The following is a 19,146-nucleotide window of genomic DNA, read 5'->3' as shown; positions in this document are numbered from 1 at the left end:
GGCTGTTGGCTAAGTGAGATAGGCCAGCACCTGAAAACGAGGGAAGTTCCTGAAAGGCAAGACCTTTTAAGCTCCATGGTAGGCTGGGCTCCGGAGACCAGACGGGTAAGTGGAGCTCTACAGGATGTTCCTATCACGACAAAAAATAGCTAATTTTTGCCACAACCCTCACACCGCCAACGCCCCATCAATGTCGTGGAAATCCGCCCGCAGGGCCATTCCCGCGATGTGACCCTTGCCTGGGACTCGCAACCCAACCATCCCTGACTGGCGCAGGCGACGGTGGCAGGTTCGCACAGAGCGGAAGCAGCGGTAGCAGTTTCCGCTGCCAGCATTCAATATGGCGGCTCGAACGTCGCCACCGCGGGAAATACATGCTCTGTGTCCCGCCTCGGCCTCCTCAGGTCTCGCTGGACTTTTGCAAGTCACCGTGGGAACCTTCTGGGGGGCAACTGCGCGCTCCGGCAGCGATACCACCTCTCACTCCCGGCCCTAGGCCCTTATCCCCCGGCTGAAGAATGCACTGGAAGCCATCAGCTTGCACACTTTACTCCGCGCCCAGCCTGTAATACCTCGGGCGGCCGACGCACGGCGGAGGGGCCAGATGCCGGGCTATAGGGCCTTCGCCCCACTTATTGGTGAGCCCACACCGCGGGGCGGACCTACGCGCTCACTGGGCCATGGGCCATGTCAGTCTTGGGAAATGGGGAAAGGGAGGAGGCGGAGGCACGTTCAGCTATTGGGCGCTTTCGAGTGTCAATCAGTGACATCCGGCCACGGCTGCTGTCTGGGCTCGCTGATTGGAGAAACGTGTTCCTAAGAAAGACGCGGAGGGCGGGCTTCCGAGTGAGGTGGGAGGAGGGGGCGGGGAGGGAAGCGGAGGCTGGGGAGCTCTAGGCCGGCCGGTGGTGGCGGCTGCAAGGCCGGGACTCGGGCTGACGGCCTGCTGTGGCGGCAGCGGCGGACGCCGAGCTGTGCAGCGGGTATCAGGCACATTCTTTTCCCCGACAGGAGGGGCGCCGCGCCGCGGGACCGAGGCTTGTGGGGTGAAGGGCGGCGGGGTGGAGCCCAGGGGCAGGAGGCGGGAACGGGCGGCTGAACGAGGTTCGCGTCGGGCCCCGGCCCTGGGCCTGGCTGGGAGGGGCCGCGAGGCTGTGGAGCCAGCCCGGTCCGGGGTGGGTTGGGCTGGGGAGGGCGGAGGGCGCGGGAAGGCGTGGTGTGAGGCCCGGGCCTGGACGGGGTGGGGCCAGCGGGACGGAGGGCGGGGTGGGGTTTGGCTGTGAGGGTGGGTCAAGGCCGGCTGAGGAGCACTTGTTCACTGTTGCCCCAGAAGGCTGGAAGCCCAGGAGCAGACAGCGGGCATGGCGACTTGGTCCCAGCCGGACTCGGGTATCCGGGGCGGGGTGGGAGCGGGCTCCGACTGGGAGGCCCCTGGCCTTACTCCGTCGTTAAGGGGCCTTGTCCAGTTTCTCGAACTTAACTGTCTCTTGGGAGGTTTTAGTACTAGATTGCGCGAGAATGGGAGGGTAGTGTAAGCAAGAATTCTGGGTCGCAGTTTTGTTTATTTTAGCCAAATAAGGTGTGTGTACGTGTGTGTGTGTGTGTGTGTGTGTGTGTCCGTCCGTACGTCCGTCCCTCTTCTTTAAAATGAAGTTGGTAGGTGGGCCACGACAATGAAGAAAGTTATCTTGGTTTAAGAGGTTAATGGAAGCTGAAAAGTAAAGACTAGAAACTGAAAGGCAGATTCACTCCCTCCCTACTTGGCTCTCTGGGTTGAGAACTTGGCCTTAGCCTTCTGTTTTGGCTCAGAAGGTCATATGAATGAAAATAAAACCCATGCAAATTATGGGTCGAATAATCCTGCCTCATCACCCCAGCCCCTCAGCGGTCTCAGCTCCCCTTTTCATATGAGAGATGGGAAAAGGAAATAAAATTTTAAAGCTGGGAAGACAAAAGGCATAAGTCTCTTGCCAAGTGGTGTCCTGAACATCGTCCTCACGACCTTTTGCACTCTTCTCTCACTAATAGCCTTTCCCTGCCCTTTAGAACTGGAAGGGACAGGGGTTGTAAGGTAGTTTTTTCCTGAGAGCTGGAAAATCAACTTTTCTTTAAGGTAGGGAATGGGCTTTTCAGGCCAAAAATAGAAGCTGGGTAGTATGTAGATGGGTGGGGGAGGGTTGGTAAATCAGACAACATGTAAAATATTTTGGCTGCCACGGGCATTGTCTGCTTATCCAAAACAAGCTACCTTGCAGGGTATTCCACATGTAATATCCAGAGACTGGGATCACCCGTGAGCAGTACTTTCCTTTCGCAGTTTTTCTACTTGTAACAGTTTTTTGGGTTTTTGTTTCTCGGGGATGTTTTTCAATAAAATACAAAAGTGGCGTTTGAATATGTTTCCTGCCTTCTGCCTTGATCATGGTGTGAAAATTCTAGAATCTTATCCTGTTGCTCTTGTGATTCCCATTTCAGGTTTCTCTGGAAACCCCCCTGGTAAGTGTGGAGGAGGCGGGACACTCTGACCCAAGACAAAAGGCCTATAGCTCCAGCCAAAGAAAATAAACCTTAGGGAGAAAGAAAAAAAAAAAAATCCATCAGCTGTTCCTGAGAACAGCCTGCAGTGGAATCCACAGAGAGGACAACTGACGTTGAGTGAGGAAGTGACTGTATGTGGACTGTGGAGACAGTAAGTCCCGTGGGCCCTGAGGGCCTGGACTGGGTTAGCAGCAGTTGTACATGCAGAGGTGAGGTGCCGAGAAGGGAAAAGTGAATGTGGCCTGGAGTGTGGCCTTGGCTTCACGGGGCGTGCTTTCCTCCAAGGCCATCCAGGAGCCGGGCCCCTGTGTTCTGCCAGGGCTGGGATCCAGGGTTTGGCCCTGAGGAGGGTACCTTGCTGGCTGGAGCAGCAGAGGAGTGGCCTTGATTGAGTTGTCTTTTGGAAGATTTAAAAACCAAAAAGCATAAACGTTCTGGTCCTTCAGCAATGCTTTCTCTGAAGAAATACTTAACGGAAGGACTCCTCCAGTTCACCATTCTGCTGAGTTTGATTGGGGTGCGGGTGGACGTGGATACTTATCTGACCTCACAGCTCCCCCCGCTCCGGGAGATCATCCTGGGGCCCAGTTCTGCCTATACTCAGACCCAGTTCCACAACCTGAGGAACACCTTGGATGGCTATGGTGTGCACCCCAAGAGCATAGACCTGGACAATTACTTCACGGCCCGGCGGCTCCTGAGTCAGGTGAGGGCCCTGGACAGGTTCCAGGTGCCCACCACTGAGGTAAACGCCTGGCTGGTCCACCGGGATCCGGAGGGGTCCGTCTCTGGCAGCCAGCCCAGCTCAGGCCTTGCCCTCGAGAGTTCCAGTGGCCTCCAAGATGTGACAGGCCCAGACAACGGGGTGCGAGAAAGCGAAACGGAGCAGGGATTCAGTGAAGATTTGGAGGATTTGGGAGCTGTAGCCCCTCCAGTCAGTGGAGACCTAACCAAAGAGGTTAGTGGCCACATGTCGTAGGGTGGGCGAGAGGGATCTGGGGTCGCAGGGGTGGGGTGGTACCGAAGGAACTTGGTCTTGGGACTACCCTCTGTAAAGAACCAGAGTGGTTGGGCAGGGTGGAGGCGGTGGGGGGGCAGCGGCTCTCAGACATTGTTCTTTGACTGGAATGAGCTGAATTGTCTGACTGGGATTGGGGGCTGGGCGCATTTCCTTGTGTTGAACCATTGACCCACCTCTAAATGTACCGTCAGAGCAGTGGGAGGTTCCTAGAACATGCCAGCGTGTTTACTGCTTGGATTTCAACATGACTGCTGGAGGCCCTGGGGGTGGGGGAGGGAGTCTTGTTGTGATGGGCTTTGGTGCCGTGTAGATCTGTTGCTAAGACACAAACACTTTGTGGACTCTCGCCTTGTGCCTCCCCCACATCAACACACATGCATATCCTGAAGTTCCCCTCCTTTGTGGTCAGGCCTGTTGTCAGGTCCTTGATAAGCTCTCCTGGGCCTGAGCCAAGGGGTAGATTTAGATAGTTCCTCTCGGCCCTCTCCTGGCCGAGGCTCCCATCCTTGCTGAAGGCCTGCTGCAGGCGGTAGGGAGGATAGGGCCAGGAGCTGGAAGGGAGACTGCGATCTGCTGCCCGAGTCTGCTTCCTTTGAGCCATCAGAGAGCTCTCGCTCCCGACATGTGGCTGACCGACCACTCTGGGCAGAGAGGGAGGCCCTCGCCTTTAACGATATGAATGGCTCTTGCGGCTCCTGCCTCACCACCAAGATGCTAAGGCTACTTTGAGCTCTGTGTTTGGGCCTGGCCTGCCACTCGGCCTTCAGGAGCTTGAGCAAAGGTCCGCTGCACTCTACTGAATTGCGCTGGCCTGGGTCTTCCAGAGCTGTGAGTCTCGGGGAGGGGGGTTGGGTGTGTGAAAAGTTCTACAGGTGCTGCTCATCTTGGGTCTTTTCTGCCCACCCGTCAGACCAGGTTTTGCCTCCTGTCCTGAGGTTCAAGCTGTTCCTGAGCTCATTTCTTTGAATGCTAGGGACAGTCCGAGCATGTGGCTTCCTCTGGGCCGGTGTGGTCTTCAGCTGGGGGTGATTCTGCCTGTCTGGGGGCTATCTGGCAGTGTCTAGAGACGGTTTGGGTTGTCACGAGTGGAAGAGGTGCAGTTGGCATCTAGGAGGGAGAAGCCAGGGTTGCTGCTACACTCCCTGAAGTGCATAGGACAGCCCCCAAACCCCAGGTTGCTCTGGTCCCAAATGTCCCTAGTGCCAGGATTGCTCTGCGCTCAGCTGGCTCACACTAGGTCTGCTTTGAGAGAGACTAGAATAATCTGAGCGCGGGAGCTGTAAGCATTCCTTACCTTGTAGTGCCTCATTTCTTAGATTTTACAGGGCCACTGGGAACTTTGCCTTTTTTCTGCTTTCTCTGTCCTTTTCCCCTCACATGGGCTTCAGTCCTGGCATGGTGGTCCGAAGTATACCTCCCACCCTCCTCTTCGTCTGTCCGTCAGCCCTGATGTTGCTCCCCAAGGGTGGTGTGACAGGGCTGGCGCCTGGGCACTCTGCAGGTGTAGCTCCATTCCTGTTCCTGCCGGGAACTCTCCTGGGATGGGGTGGGGCGGGGTGGGATGTTTGGATATAACTGGAAGGGTTGGGGCTAGAAGGGGGTGGGACTTTGACCCTGCTTTCTTCCGTTTTTTGGCCTTCATGAAGGTTGTGTGCCCCTGGATTCCAGGCCTTCTCTGCTCCCATGGTGGGGGTTGGGGGGGGGTCAGCATTGGGGCCTAGACTGGGTGTGGGGGAAGGGAGGGTTATTACGTGTCTAGAACAACATTTCCTCAGCAACTCAGGGATAAAAATACCCAGGTCCAGAGCATGTGACAGGCGCTGCTGGAGCTGGTATTATCCCCCGGGGTGGCAGCGCTCCCCTGCTGCCAGGCCGGTTCGATGGACAGCCATAGCCCAGGCCCTTGTCAGGGATAGGATTCCCCTCGAGGTTGGCGTCCTGCCCAGCGCAGGGGGTGGCTCGTGTACAGCTCTTCCCGGCGAGGAGCAGTGTGTGACCAAGGAGAACATACTGTCCCTGACCTGACCTTAGGCTCAAGGGCTGCGGCAGGGAGGATGGAAGTCGAGCTGTGATCCTGATTCTGTTGGCGGCCTTCTTGCTTGAGCGATGCGGGCCAGGGGTCAGGCGGAGAATGCTCTTGAAAAAAGCTGGAGTAAAGAGGGATGGTGGGGCACATTTGTGGCCAGGATGTTGCAGAGCGCCTGTCTCCTTCAGTGCTGGCCTTCGGGCTGGTGTCTCTCTTCTCTTGCTCAGGGCTAGGCCTGGCCGGCCCTGTGACATCGCAGCTGTGACATCGCAGCCCGTGTGCCGATGGCTTTCCTCCCTCCTCCCTTCTGGCCTGTCACAGGGTGACAGAGCCCCTGGCTCACAGCAGGGCCGGGTGCACCGGGGTCCTGGCCAAGCCCAGCTTGTGATCCTCGGGCTTCAGGATGACCGGCCACAGCCCTTCGGAGAACCCGGAAGACTCCTTCCACTTCCAGGGAAGAACTAGATGCCCCGAGAAGCTGCGGGAGTGGTTTCTGCCCAGTCCTGAGTGGGCTGGGTGAGCAGGATGCGACAGGAGGGAGAGTGGCGCCCCTTCCCCCCTCCCCCCAGTGCTCTCTCACTGCGCCACCCCGGCTGGCTGACTGGGCTGGGTGGGGCTGCCCGCCCCTGGGTGCGTCTCCTTGAGGAGACGGAGGCGGCCCAGGGATGGGCTGGTTCCTTGCGGCAGCTTCTCCAGCTGCCCTGGTGCAGAGATTGGCTCCCGGCTGCAGCTAGGTAACAGGCGGTGGGAGGGGATTGGCTCCTTCCGCATCTCCAGCGGAGACTTGGGGGAGGAGATTGGCTCTCGTCGCAGCCTAGGTAACGACAGTGGGAGGGGATTGGCTCTTTCCGCAGCCCAGCTGCTGACCTGGGGGAGGGGATTGGCTCTCCGCAGCCTCAGCAGTGACCTGCGGGGTGGGAGGGGGAGGGGATTGGCTCCTTGCTGCAGCCTAGGTAACAAGTTTGGGGGGCGTGGGGAGGGGGAGAGAGGGAGGAGCGGGAGGCTAGGCCCCGGAGGGAGCTTGCTCTCCTCTGCAGCTTGAGCGCGGAGCATGGGGTGGGAGTCCCGTCTCACTGCAGCCTCTGCGGTGAGCTCAGGGTGGGGGCTGCCGGGCGCCTGAGTGGAACTGGGGTTGTGAGGTGGGAGGGGGCTGCTCAAGGATGGAGGAAGGGGGCTGGGCTGGGCCGCCCAGGCAGCAGGACGGGCGGGGCACCCTCCTCGGGCCCCTTGGAGCTAGCAAGGGGCCACCCTTCCAGCCTGGTGTGCTCCCTGCAAGCCAAGAGCTCCTTGCAGCCCCCTGTCCGGCTTCCCGGCACCAGCTGCCCTGGGGCTCATCTCGCAGACCATGACCCGCCTGGACCGCAGCTCTCACAGTGGTGGGGGCCGTGCCAAAGGGAGCCGGCCCCTTAACTCTTTGCTGGCTGGTCACCGGGTGGCCCAGCCCCCCTCTGCTCCTGGGTCCAGGGCTTCTGTTCAGGTTGGTGTATGTGGGGAGACTAAAGGGAGAGGTACATCCGGGAGGTCTTAGGATCTGGGAGGGTTACGATGGGAAAGGGGTCCCTGGTCAGGGCTGGGGAGGTGGGTCTGCTCTGAGGATGCTGTTTTGTGGAAAGTGCTTTTTTACTCTCTGAATGGAAGGCAAGAGTTCAGGGTTCCTCGGCCACAGGGGATGGCCTGTGCAGGAAGCCCAAATGGCTCTTCTTTTATTGGTGTTCTATGCTGGTGGCGGTGGGGGTGGCAGTTGGTGCAGGAACTGGTCAGGAGCCACCAGGGTGGAGTGGGGAGGAGGCATTCTGGTGCCTGGGGCGGCAGTTGTGGCCGAGCAGTGATGGGGTCCACGTCCTTGAGTGGGCTGACTGACGGAGCATCAGCGAGTCCCGGGGTGTGGCGAGGAAGTGAGCGCGCTCTGGTGAGGGGACACCAGGGGCTGGCCTTGACAGGGGTGGGGTGCCCGGTGAGGATCAGCTGATTGCCTGAGGCTCTCTTGGGACTGAGACAGCTTGCTAGGATCAGCTGAGATGGGGATTCTGGCAGGGATGGATCTTGAGGTGAGCCTGGGCTTTAAGAGTTGTGGGTGTTCCGCCTGACTCCTTCCTCTGCCAGGGAAGGGGGAATGGCTGTAGGAAGGGCTGGAGACAGCCGGTCGCTGTCATTGGTTGCATCAGGTGGTTGCAAATGCAGGGATTTTCCTCTCTGGCCCACCCCACCCCTTTATGCAAATGCAGTGGCACCATGGGCTGATGCAAGCCTGGCCACCGGGAAGCAATTCTGCATGACAGTTCGCCCTTGCTTGGCCTGGCCAGCAGCCTCCAGACCGAAGTTTTAAGGGATTCTCATTCCCAAAATGAGAAGTGTCTCCTGCTTCCCCCTTCTTTTCTTGTGCCGCCTGGCTGTGTCTCTGGTCCTAAGCCCACAGGCTTGTGTGGGGATGGTCATGCTGGTAATTCTCACTAGCTCTTGTTTGTGGGCTGGCTGGCTTGCTTGCTTGCTTCCTTCCTTCCTTCCTTCCTTTCTCTTTTTTTTGAGACTGGTATCTGGAAATGGATGAATGAAACCTTCTTGGTACAGAGGGGACAGGAGCATGGACAGCTGGCCCCCACTCCCAGGACTTCTCACAACAATGTTAGGAAGGGCCCTTGGATCTAAGAACTAAAGTCATGGTGATCTGTCTTTCAGGACATAGATCTTATTGACATCCTTTGGCGACAGGATATTGACCTGGGGGCTGGGCGTGAGATTTTTGACTATAGTCATCGCCAGAAGGAGCAGGATGTGGACAAGGACCCACAAGACGGAGCGGAGCAGGAGGACACCTGGTCAGGCGAGGGTGCAGAAGCTCTGGCACGAAACCTGTTAGTGGATGGAGAAACGGGGGAGAGCTTCCCTGCACAGGTACCTCCACCTCTGCCCGCTTCTAGAAACTCCTCTTTCCAGAAGGCAGGTTCTGTCTGTGGGGCAAACCTGAATGTCTCTTGCGGGTTGGGTCTCTAAGTCATTTGGCCTGAGGAAGGGGGAGTGGATGAGCGACAGAAGCAGAGGGACCAGGCCTTGGTAACAGACAGCAGAGGAGGCGAAGCACCTAGCAGCTTCCTGTTTGCGTGAGGACGCCTCTGCTCTCCCTCTCCTCTCCTGGAGTTTGGGACTCCAGGCCGGCCGTTCGCCCAGGAGCGGGGGGAGAGTGCAGGCCTGTAAGCACACACGTCCTCCTTCAGCTTCCCCCTCGGAAAGGCTGGGGAAGAAAGAGGCCTTGGCCCGCAGGCAGCCAAGGCCTAGGTCAGTCAGACTTAACAGTTGCTGTTGCCACAGGTGCCTGGTGGGGAGGACCAGACGGCCCTGTCCCTGGAAGAGTGCCTTAGGCTGCTGGAGGCCACCTGCCCCTTTGGGGAGAATGCTGAGGTGAGCAGGACTCCAAGGAGAGCCCACCGAACCAGCAGGGCGGCCTGCACACTGTGTGTCGCTGTGCGGCGGTCCGAGGGGCCAGCTACCGGTGCTGGCCTTGTTCTGGCTGCTGGGGGCGAACTCAGAGGAAGGAAGAGACAGAACCTCAGGCGGTAGTCTCTGGGAGGAACGCAGAAGGTGGCCTTTCCTTCTTGTTAAAGCCTCTGTGTTTTGCCCTAGTTTCCAGCAGACATTTCCAGCATCACAGAAGCAGTGCCTAGCGAGAGTGAGCCCCCAGGTCTTCAGAACAACCTCTTGTCTCCTCTCCTGACGGGGACAGACTCGCCATTTGATTTGGAGCAGCAGTGGCAAGATCTCATGTCCATTATGGAAATGCAGGTAGGATTCTTAGAACGGGGCACAAACCTATCGGACAGTGTCGCGGGGGGTGGGGGTTAGCACTCAGTTGCTTTTCCACCTCTGGGAAGAGAGAGTAACACTTCTCTCTGATCTGTAGGAACGTCCAGTGTCTTCTTGGGGTATGGGGTAAAATCAGGAGTGGGGTTTGGGTTAAAACCCTAGGACTGAGCCTTCTAAAGCAGGACTGCCTAGGTGTGCCTTCTTCCTTCCCTTTAGGTAGGCGTCGCTTGACTGAGTGCCTTCAGGGTTTAGCATTAATAAAACGAGCCACTCACACGGTGCTTTATAACCGTTGTCATCTCCTGATCTGTACAGTCGTCCGGTTAGTCCTTTGTTGTAAAGGTGAGGAAATTGGAACTCAGAGAGGTTACATGCCGTGCCCACGGTCACACAGCAAGCAGCACAGCTAGGTTTTATCAACTCCAAGGCTGGGTGTCCTTTTGACTGTGCGGACGTTGCACTGAGGAGGTGTAGGCAGTGTTAGGTGTTCTCTTACTCTCTCCCCGAGGCGGGCGAGTCTGGCCAAACACAAGCGGGAGCTGCTCAGTCCCGCATTGGGGTGGGGTCTCCAGGGAGGAACCATGTCTGCCGGTGGACCAAGCAGGGCCAGGACCTGACCCCTGGGCTCTGGATTCCAGTGTGTCGTCCTCAGACCCACACGGCCGTGCCTGTGTCGGGTGCCTGCTGTGCCCCCAGCCACACCGGGGGAGGGAGTCTGCTCAGTGAACGGTGGTGCTCTTCTCCCCTCCCAGGCCATGGAAGTGAACACTTCAGCAAACGAGATCCTGTACAGTACCCCTCCTGGAGACCCCCTGAGCACCAACTACAGCCTTGCCCCCAACACTCCCATCAATCAGAATGTCAGCCTGCATCAGGCGTCCCTGGGGGGCTGCAGCCAGGACTTCTCGCTCTTCAGTCCCGAGGTGGAGAGCCTGCCTGTGGCCAGCAGCTCCACGCTGCTCCCGCTGGTCCCCAGCAATTCCACCAGCCTCAACTCCACCTTTGGCTCCACCAACCTGGCGGGGCTCTTCTTTCCACCCCAGCTCAATGGCACAGCCAACGACACGGCAGGCCCCGAGCTGCCTGACCCGCTGGGGGGCCTGTTAGACGAAGCCATGCTGGACGAGATCAGCCTGATGGACCTGGCCATCGAAGAGGGCTTTAACCCCGTGCAGGCCTCGCAGCTCGAGGAGGAGTTTGACTCTGACTCAGGCCTCTCCTTGGACTCCAGCCATAGCCCTTCCTCCCTGAGCAGCTCAGAAGGCAGCTCTTCTTCCTCCTCGTCGTCGTCGTCCTCCTCCTCCTCTTCGTCCTCGTCTTCCTCCTCTTCCTCCGCTTCTTCCTCCTTTTCTGAGGAAGGTGCTGTTGGCTACAGCTCTGACTCTGAGACCCTGGATCTGGAAGAGGCCGAGGGCGCCGTGGGTTATCAGCCCGAGTACTCCAAGTTCTGCCGCATGAGCTACCAGGATCCGTCTCAGCTCTCCTGCCTGCCCTACTTGGAGCACGTGGGCCACAACCACACGTACAACATGGCTCCCAGCGCCCTCGACTCTGCTGACCTGCCGCCACCCAGCGCCCTCAAGAAAGGCAGCAAGGAGAAGCAGGCTGACTTCCTAGACAAGCAGATGAGCCGGGACGAGCATCGAGCCAGAGCCATGAAGATCCCCTTCACCAACGACAAAATCATTAACCTGCCCGTGGAGGAGTTCAACGAGCTGCTGTCCAAGTACCAGCTGAGCGAGGCCCAGCTGAGCCTCATCCGCGACATCCGGCGCCGGGGCAAGAACAAGATGGCTGCGCAGAACTGCCGCAAGCGCAAGCTGGATACCATCCTGAACCTGGAGCGGGACGTGGAGGACCTGCAGCGCGATAAGGCTCGCCTGCTGCGGGAGAAGGTCGAGTTCCTCCGGTCCCTGCGGCAGATGAAGCAGAAGGTCCAGAGCCTGTACCAGGAGGTGTTTGGGCGGCTGCGGGATGAGAATGGGCGGCCCTACTCGCCCAGCCAGTACGCACTCCAGTATGCCGGGGACGGCAGCGTCCTCCTCATTCCCCGCACCTTGGCTGACCAGCAGGCCCGGCGACAGGAGAGGAAGCCAAAGGACCGAAGAAAGTGACCCCGGGAGGAGAGGAGGGTTGACGCTCACCGCGATGGAAACTGAAGGGCTGGGCCTGGACCTAGACCTACAGCTGGGACTTTAATGCCTTCTTATCCAACAGATCTTCTCAGACGGGAGAAACTGCGGGTCAGTGGACAGGAAGAGGAGGGCGCAGGCGCTGTCTGTCTCCGCTCCCCCCAGTGGGGGTGGTGGGCTGGGGCGGAGGTGGCCAGACCGTTTGGGTGGACAGGGTCCTCCCCCTGCTGTTTCCTTTGAGGGAGGGGGTGGTGCCGGCCTTGCTGGAGGCCGACCCAGGGGACAGGGGAGGACGGTGAGAGGAAAGTCGTAGGAAGTCTCATTCCTGGAAGGAAGGAGGGATGGAAAGGGGTAAAAAAAAAAAAAAACCCAAAAAAATCAAAGCGGGAAGAAAATCAAAGGGCAGGTTAAGGTTGGCTCTGGCTAGGATTGCAGGCAGCGGGATTTAGGTGGGACTAGGCCACAGGCACCAGTAAACCGCACTTCACCCCACGGGAGGGAGGAGCACAAGGTGGGATCTGGGAGGGGCTCTGTAGGCTCCTGCAGCTCTTGCCCTGTGGCAGCCCTGAAGGGGAGCCCTTGGAGGTCTCCTGGAATGTTCCCAGTCGTTGGGGAGCCACTGGGACCCAACACTGACTTGGAGGGTTTGGGTCCAAGAGTAGAGTGAATAGGAAAGGGTCACGAGGCCCCAGTGTCGCAGCAGCCCCAGCACCAAGCATGTCACTCACTGCCCCGCCACTCCATCTCCCCTGATGCCCAGTCATCACCCCCTGAGCTGCGGCGCCTACAGTTTCCATCAGAGCCTGCATGCGAATGCTGTTTTCTTCCCGCCCCTCCCTGCTGCCTGGAGCTCTTCTGCAGCTGGGGTGCTGGCAGTGCCCCCAGCGCAGAGCCTGCGCCTCCTGGGGGCTGCCCTGAGGAGGGGGCTGATGTGGAGAAGCCAGGCAGTATTCAGCACAACACTGGGGAGTGACCCTTCCCTCCGGCCTCCCCGGCCAACAACTGGGCATGTCACTGGAAGACACACCACAAAACCCAGCAACAAAAACTAGTCCTCTTAGAATTTCTTGCGCTTTGATTTTTTTAGGGCTTGAGCCCTGTATCACTTATAGGGTCTAGAATGCTTGTGTTGAGTAAAAAGGAGATAACCCCAATATTCAAAGCTGCTAAATGTTCTCTTTGCCATAAAGACTCCGTGTAACTGTGTGAACACTTGGGATTTTTCTCCTCTGTCCCGAGGTCTCCGTCTGCTTTTTTTTTTGGGGGGGGGGTTCTTTCTAGAATGAGAAGTGCATGTAATGGGGGTGGAGAGCACCTTCCCCCAGGCTCTCGGCCACAGGCTGCTTCTCCACACCCCCGGCTTAGCAAAGGCCCCAGGCAGGAGGGCTGCCTGGGGGAGGCAGAGAGGGGAGCGCCAAGGTGGCCAGATGGTTCCAGGACCACGGGTGTCTTTATTTTTAACTGTTTGCCACTGCTGCCCCCACCCCTGCCTGGCTCTGCAGTACAGTCAGCCCCAGACTAGCAGGAGTGAGTTGTTGGGAGAGAAGTACTGACTCTCCTCCCGCTCGGCAGGGGCGAGGGGCGCGTTCTAAATGAGCAGTAGGGATAGAAGGCACGAGCCTGGGAAGTGCTTTTTAAATTATTTTCCTTGTAGATTTTATTTTTAATTTATCTTTGACCTGCCAGGGAGAGGGGAGAGAGAAAGAGAGAGAGAGAGAGAGGCTGTGAGCACATGACAAAATAAAATAAAATAAAATGGATGATTCATTCTCAAGTGCAATTTTTCCCTACTTTGAAGTTAAACTGAATAATAAAAAAAACAAACCCGACCCCATAAGGGGAGGACTGGCCATTGTGTGGCTAAGGCAGAGCTTACAGGGGAAGGTGGGTGGAAAACAGGGGAGGCTGACAATGAGGAATTTAAAAAGACAGAAGTCTTAAGTCCCTATTAAACCTTCCAAGCAGGTGTGGGCACCTCTTTACAGGGTTTGCCAAGGCGAATCCTCTGAGGAAGGATTGCTCCGGGGTCCTGGGCTCCGTGGAGGGGCTTGCATGTGGCCCAGCTCCGGTCTGTGCACGCAAGAGGAACCGCACTTTTAAATCCTGACCGCGTTGCTGCTCCTCTGCTGGCCCCACCTGCCAAGGGGCGCGGTGCGCCGGAGGCCCTTCACCCCAGTGGCTGAATGAAGACCTGGGAGATGGAGACCAGCATGCGCCCGCAGAACTAGAGACGCAGGGGGCTGGACTCCAGGGTTTAAGGCGTCAGAAAGTCTCCCCAACTGAGGTGAAGACTACTCTCCTTCAAAAAACCAAAACACCTGCTTTAATACCAAGCTTATGAAAGAGCCGAATGCCTCCAGGTACCTGGTGCTTGCTGGAACTGCCACTGCGTCTGGGGTAGGTGCTTAGCAAACGCTCACCTGGTAGCCCGTGAAATTACTGGACGAGGTTTAGGGCCAGAAGCTGTGATCCCCATAGTGGAACCCGTGATCTTGAACTCCAGTGTACCACCTGGCTCAGCGCAGCAGTCCTTTCATGATGCTATGGAGTATCCCAAGGGGCGGATAGAATTCTGGGAATAACATTAGTTTGTTTCAGTTCCCAATGGCTTTTTTAAGCTGCCATCTCTAGTTGGAAAGCATTGGTCATCTCAAACAAGAGCACTTCCCCAGTTAGGTGTTAATTGAGGTCTGGAAGCCATATTAACACCAAGATTCTTAAAAAGAAGGACTAAACATTTAATACTTTATTTCGCACTGATGAAAAATACAAATTATATATAGAAGGGTAAACTGTGAGAAGTAAAACTCAGGAGAGTCCTGTTTTTGTATCCCTTCTAGAAATGTGTATATGCATTTTTGTCTAAGTACCTGAGGAGGCTGTAACTTGGTATCTTGTTTGGCAACTTTTTTAACCTAACATATGTATTTTCCAAGAGAAAAATTCCTGTCATCCTGTTAGTATTGCCCCTGGCCTGAGAGAATGTATTTTTGTCGCCCTCCCCCATGTCACCCCTGAAGGAGGGATGCACAGTTCTGTCTAGGATCGCGCTGATTAGCTGGGGCTCTGGGCCAAGTTGGTCAGCACTTGCTGTGGGGTTGACCTCTTTTTGCTGCTGGCGCGTGGAGTGGGTGCTCCAGCTTCAAGGCTGCTTCTGGCAGGAAGAGCTGAGGCCTGTCAGCTGCTGCACCTCAGACAAGAATTGAGGAGAGGTCCTAGGTGTGGCAGGGGGATGAATGGGCCTCCGGGTTAACCGAGGACCAAACCTCAGGGTGACCTGCTTGGGCTGGGGGCGGAAGCCTGGCTTTGTCTTCGCTTCGGCAGTTAGTACTGCTCCATTCAGTTTCTCCCCACATCCTAATTCACAGCAGCACTGGGAAAGAGACCTGTTGTTTCTTCTGCCCTGCACAGATCTCACCAACAGAGCTGCTGGGGTCACTATTCCAGGGTCATACAGTGATCTAGAGAATGCTCAGTGTCACCAAGACCTGGTGGCCTCCGTGGCGGACTCCCTGCCCTGACTCAGTAAAGCAGAACAGCAACTAGTCAAACAGCCAGTGAATGGGAAGTACTTTCCACGGAGCCCCGCCTTCCTCGGGCAGCCTTCCGCCCTTTTTCAAGCCCCAACTACCCCGACGCTGTTGCTTTTCAGGTGTGTTTTCGCACATAGCTGGACAAACAAGTGCCTTGTAGAAAAAAATAACATCCCCACCGCCTTCCTGTGTTTCCTACCTCACCCAGCAGGCACTGACCTAGAGCTACAGCTTCAGCTCCGACTGCAGTTCCATGGCACGGCCAGCAAGAAGTCCGCTTCCTTATCAGCACTACCCACCTACCAGCACAGGCACCAGATTGCTGGGTGCCTCTCTGGAAGTTCTGTTCCCAACCAAGTGTAGAAATTCTCTAGCAAAACCCATGTGCTTCATTATGAGCAGTTAACCTTGTTTTCCTATCACTGATCTATCTGGGACATAAAAAGGATGCAGACCTTCGATTTGTCATTTTGTCAAGGTAACAAGAACTTTTCTTTGAGCTTTTAGTTTTTTTCTCAAGAGGCCAGCCATCCTCCTTGCCTCTAGTGCTGAACTTTGTAATGCAGACGGAGCATGTGGTGACTTGGGATATACATGGGACTTAGCACCCAGTTCTAGTCCTAGTTCTGGCCAGGACTTTGAAAGTTCAGGTCAGCCTGACTTCGTGGAGACAGAATTCAGCACACAAAATTGTGTAGAGGAGTGGGCATGTGGGTCCCCACTGAAGAGGGGTGTTCTCAAAATCAGTTGGATAGATATGCTGTCTTTTTGAGTACACAGAGATTCTGCAGGAACTCTTAAAACTTCTTTTCCAGTCTAACTGCAGAATGGAGATCAGACAGTATTCATGACTTAATTCCAGATGCTATTTCAGCCAAGGAAACAAAACCTAGCTTACTTGGAGAGAGGCAGAGAAAAGGCCAAGGAGTTGGTGCTCCGCCTTTTGTTTTAAACACAAATTTAAGTATTGTCTTAAACTTTCTAATCCTCCACCAGCTGGGCCCTAAAGTTGCCCAGTCTGACCTAAGGCTGTGCAAACAGGAAATGGCAGGATTGGTCAAAGTCAACTACAATTTAAAATTCCTTGTGGGGTAAACAGTGGCTTTGGTACTATCAAACGACCAAGCAAACAAACAGTGCAGATACAGACATACTTTTGAGTATTTTAACACAAGCTATTTAAAATAAAAACTATAGAACTGAACCATCAGCATCTATTGTAAACTTAATGTTTCGGCCTTGCTTCAGTTCTGTTGCCTCACTGGCCTAAGCAAAAAAAAATAAATAAATAAAGATTTAGAAAGGAAAAGAAAGAAGAAGCCTTTAGAAACAGCAGACTTGCTCTACCTCCCCCCACAGAGCAGGGCCAGCTATACTTTTAGTTCCAGCACAGGATGGTTTGTTTCAGATTTCATTTGCTTTCAATATCCAGCAATTTAAGCAGGAAGCTCCCAAGGCCAAGGTCAACGAAGTTATCCACAGAAGAGAGATCAGCAATGGTGAACACATTGGTTAAAAGAGCAGAAGCTTTGTTAGGACCTCAGTGCTGGAAAGTTAGGCCAAGGGGATGCACGGATCAGGACGCCGACTGTCCAGGGAATCTTCAGCTCTGCTATCACCAAGCTCCCCTAACCACATACCGGAACACCTGGATGCCTCTACTTGATTGCTTCCTACTGCCAAATGGCAAGATGAAGCCAAGACTCCTTCCTTTACCAAGCTGAATGCTGGCCTGGTTGGAATCTGTGTTTCAGTCAAGTTCTAGAGGAGGGGAAATACTGAGCCTGGATGTCCTCAGTCCTATCAGCTCTAAATTTTTAAAGAAGACAACCTCATGAAGAGATCCAACTTGCACAGGAGATCCTAGATAAACCAATCAGGCTAATTTGATCTCACATTCAGCCCAGGTCCATACATAGTTTAGGACCTAAAGCCATTGTAGAAAATCTGGATTTCAGAATTCCAGTCCCACCAAATTTTGGAGAAGCAATTTCCTCAGTCTTTTTCCTTTCCTCTGTGACAGAAAAAGTGACTTTGCAGCACATATTCCCAGTGCCACAGGCCATAAAGATGTGCTAAGCATACATGGCTAAACACCAAATGGCCATGTTAAAATCAAATTGATCTGAGTTTGAATGAGTTCTGGAATAGAAGATTGTATCTGAAAATAAGTACTTAAAAACTCAACTATTAAAAATTACTTAAAATCGGTAGTCAAGGGGCACCTGGGTGGCTCAGCCAGTTAATTGCCAACTCTTGATTTCAGCTCAGGTCATCATCTAATGGTTCATGAATTTGACCCCTGTGCTGACATCATGGAGCCTGCTTGGAATTTTCTCTCCTTCCCTGCTCTTTCTCCACTCATGTTTTCCTCAAATATTAAAAACAAAACAAAGGCTTTATAATCGGTAGTCAAAACCTCTAAATGACCTTGAAAAGCAGAAACACTCTTTCCTGAGCACCATCAGTTGGTAGAATGCCTCTGTGGTATTGTTACGCTGTCCACTTACTGCACTAACTTGAAAAGCAGAGAAGCCAAGTATTTGGCTCTGTCAGTGGAGGTCACCCCAGATGATGCTGTCACTAGATCAGTAACCTCTCCTCCTTTTGAGTTAATGACTAAGGTAGTCACCTAGCTCCTCTCCAACTCCTGGCTCAGGAGTCTAGGATGGCGCAGCTCCGTCTTAGCTGTCCAGATCGCTTCTGTGCTGCCTGAAGAAATGCTCCCGAATAATTTCTGAAACAGATGTGAGACTGGTTGTGCCTGTGTCTTTTATTTTCAGCATCTCTGCATGCATTTGTGGCTTCCACAAGTACTTGAGAAAAATGTATCCTTGACCCTTAATGTAGATTTGTTACAACTGGCTTTCAAAGATGACAAAATTGTGACACTCTATCCTCACTTCAATTAACGTTGTGTGCATTATCAATTTCAGCATCCTCCCAGGGCAATGGTATGGTTTTGTGAGAGTTCAGGAATACCAGAAAGGACAAGGAGGTTCCAAAGGTTAAGACTAAATAGTCTACTCGAGACACACACCAAGGTTGGGGGCTAATTTCAGTGCATCTAATGGTACAGAACACCTCTGCCCACCTCACACGCTCTTAACTGACTCATGGCTTTGATGCTGCCAATCACAGGGACGCACCTCCGCCTCTGCACAAAGGCCTCCTCCCAGGCTTCGCTTTACCTTGTATCCCCATACTCCTAGGAGACGTTTTTGTTTTTAAAAGATTTTAAGTAATCTCTACACCCCACATAGGACTTGAACTCACAACCCTGAGTTCAAGTTGTATGTTCTACCAACTGAGCCAGTCTGGCACCCCAAGGAGGCTTTTTGAAAAATATATTTACGCATTAGTGTATTTGGAACAAATGCTTTGTACTAGTGAGTAGAGCTGAGCTGATCTCAGTGGAAATCCCATTTCCCTTTTAATAAATAACAAGCGTGTAGTCCCATTTTGGCTTTAGAATCACAGGCAGAAAACATGTCAAGAAGGCAGGCAACAGGTGCCTGGGTGGTTCAGTCAGTTAAGCGTCAGTCAGACTCTTGATTTCATCTCAGGTCATTATTTCACAGTTCTTGGGATTGAGTCCTGCCTTTGGCTCTGCACTGACAGTGGACAGCCTGCTTGTTCTTTCTCTCTCTCAAAATAAACTTAAAAAAAACAACAACAAAAAAGTAGATAATGTTTTAATTCAGTGATCAAACATGACACCAATTCCTGTAAATTTTGGAGTTGACTATTTAGCTAAGGTCACATAAATCTACAAAAACATGAGTTAAGAACTAAACCTAACTCAAAAACCCATGATTCCAAACTTATCCTAGTTTGGAAGTGCTAGGAGGTTAGAGTGCTAAATAAACAGTTTGAGCAATATGAAGACAGAATGATGGACATTCTTTACACTATTCTGTAGCAATTGTAAATGCTCCATAAATATTTACTAAATAAATGATACGACCACTCAAAGATTCAGGCCAGGTAGGAGATTTTTAAGTTTACAGTGTTCAAGAAATAAAACCATCCAACTGTAGGCTGAACTTCTATAAGGTTATGAAAGGCAAGAAGGGTTTTGGGTAGTATTTAATCAAG

General features: G+C 54.1%; 1 protein-coding gene across 6 annotated transcripts; it reads left to right on the top strand.

The window, feature by feature from the left end:
* The first annotated feature begins 387 nt into the window (after positions 1-387).
* NFE2L1 (nuclear factor, erythroid 2 like 1) lies at positions 388-12,753 on the top strand. 6 transcript variants are annotated; one of them, XM_029927986.1, is made up of 6 exons: positions 388-638; positions 2,476-3,496; positions 8,262-8,477; positions 8,892-8,981; positions 9,204-9,362; positions 10,136-12,753. In XM_029927986.1, the coding sequence occupies exons 2-6, from the start codon at positions 2,987-2,989 to the stop codon at positions 11,495-11,497; spliced, it is 2,337 nt and encodes a 778-aa protein (XP_029783846.1). In that variant the 5' UTR covers positions 388-638; positions 2,476-2,986; the 3' UTR covers positions 11,498-12,753. The 6 variants fall into 6 exon arrangements, with proteins under 6 accessions (XP_029783846.1, XP_029783847.1, XP_029783844.1 ...); XM_029927987.1 differs by lacking the exon at positions 388-638 and adding an exon at positions 867-983 and having other exon boundaries at positions 8,295-8,477; XM_029927984.1 differs by lacking the exon at positions 388-638 and adding an exon at positions 867-983.
* The last annotated feature ends 6,393 nt before the right edge of the window (positions 12,754-19,146 follow it).

Source organism: Suricata suricatta, chromosome 17 (assembly GCF_006229205.1).
Source record: "Suricata suricatta isolate VVHF042 chromosome 17, meerkat_22Aug2017_6uvM2_HiC, whole genome shotgun sequence".
NCBI classification, from domain to species: Eukaryota; Metazoa; Chordata; class Mammalia; order Carnivora; family Herpestidae; genus Suricata; species Suricata suricatta.
The sequence above is the reverse complement of the archived record's forward strand: the minus strand, read 5'-3'. Positions and strand labels throughout refer to the sequence as shown.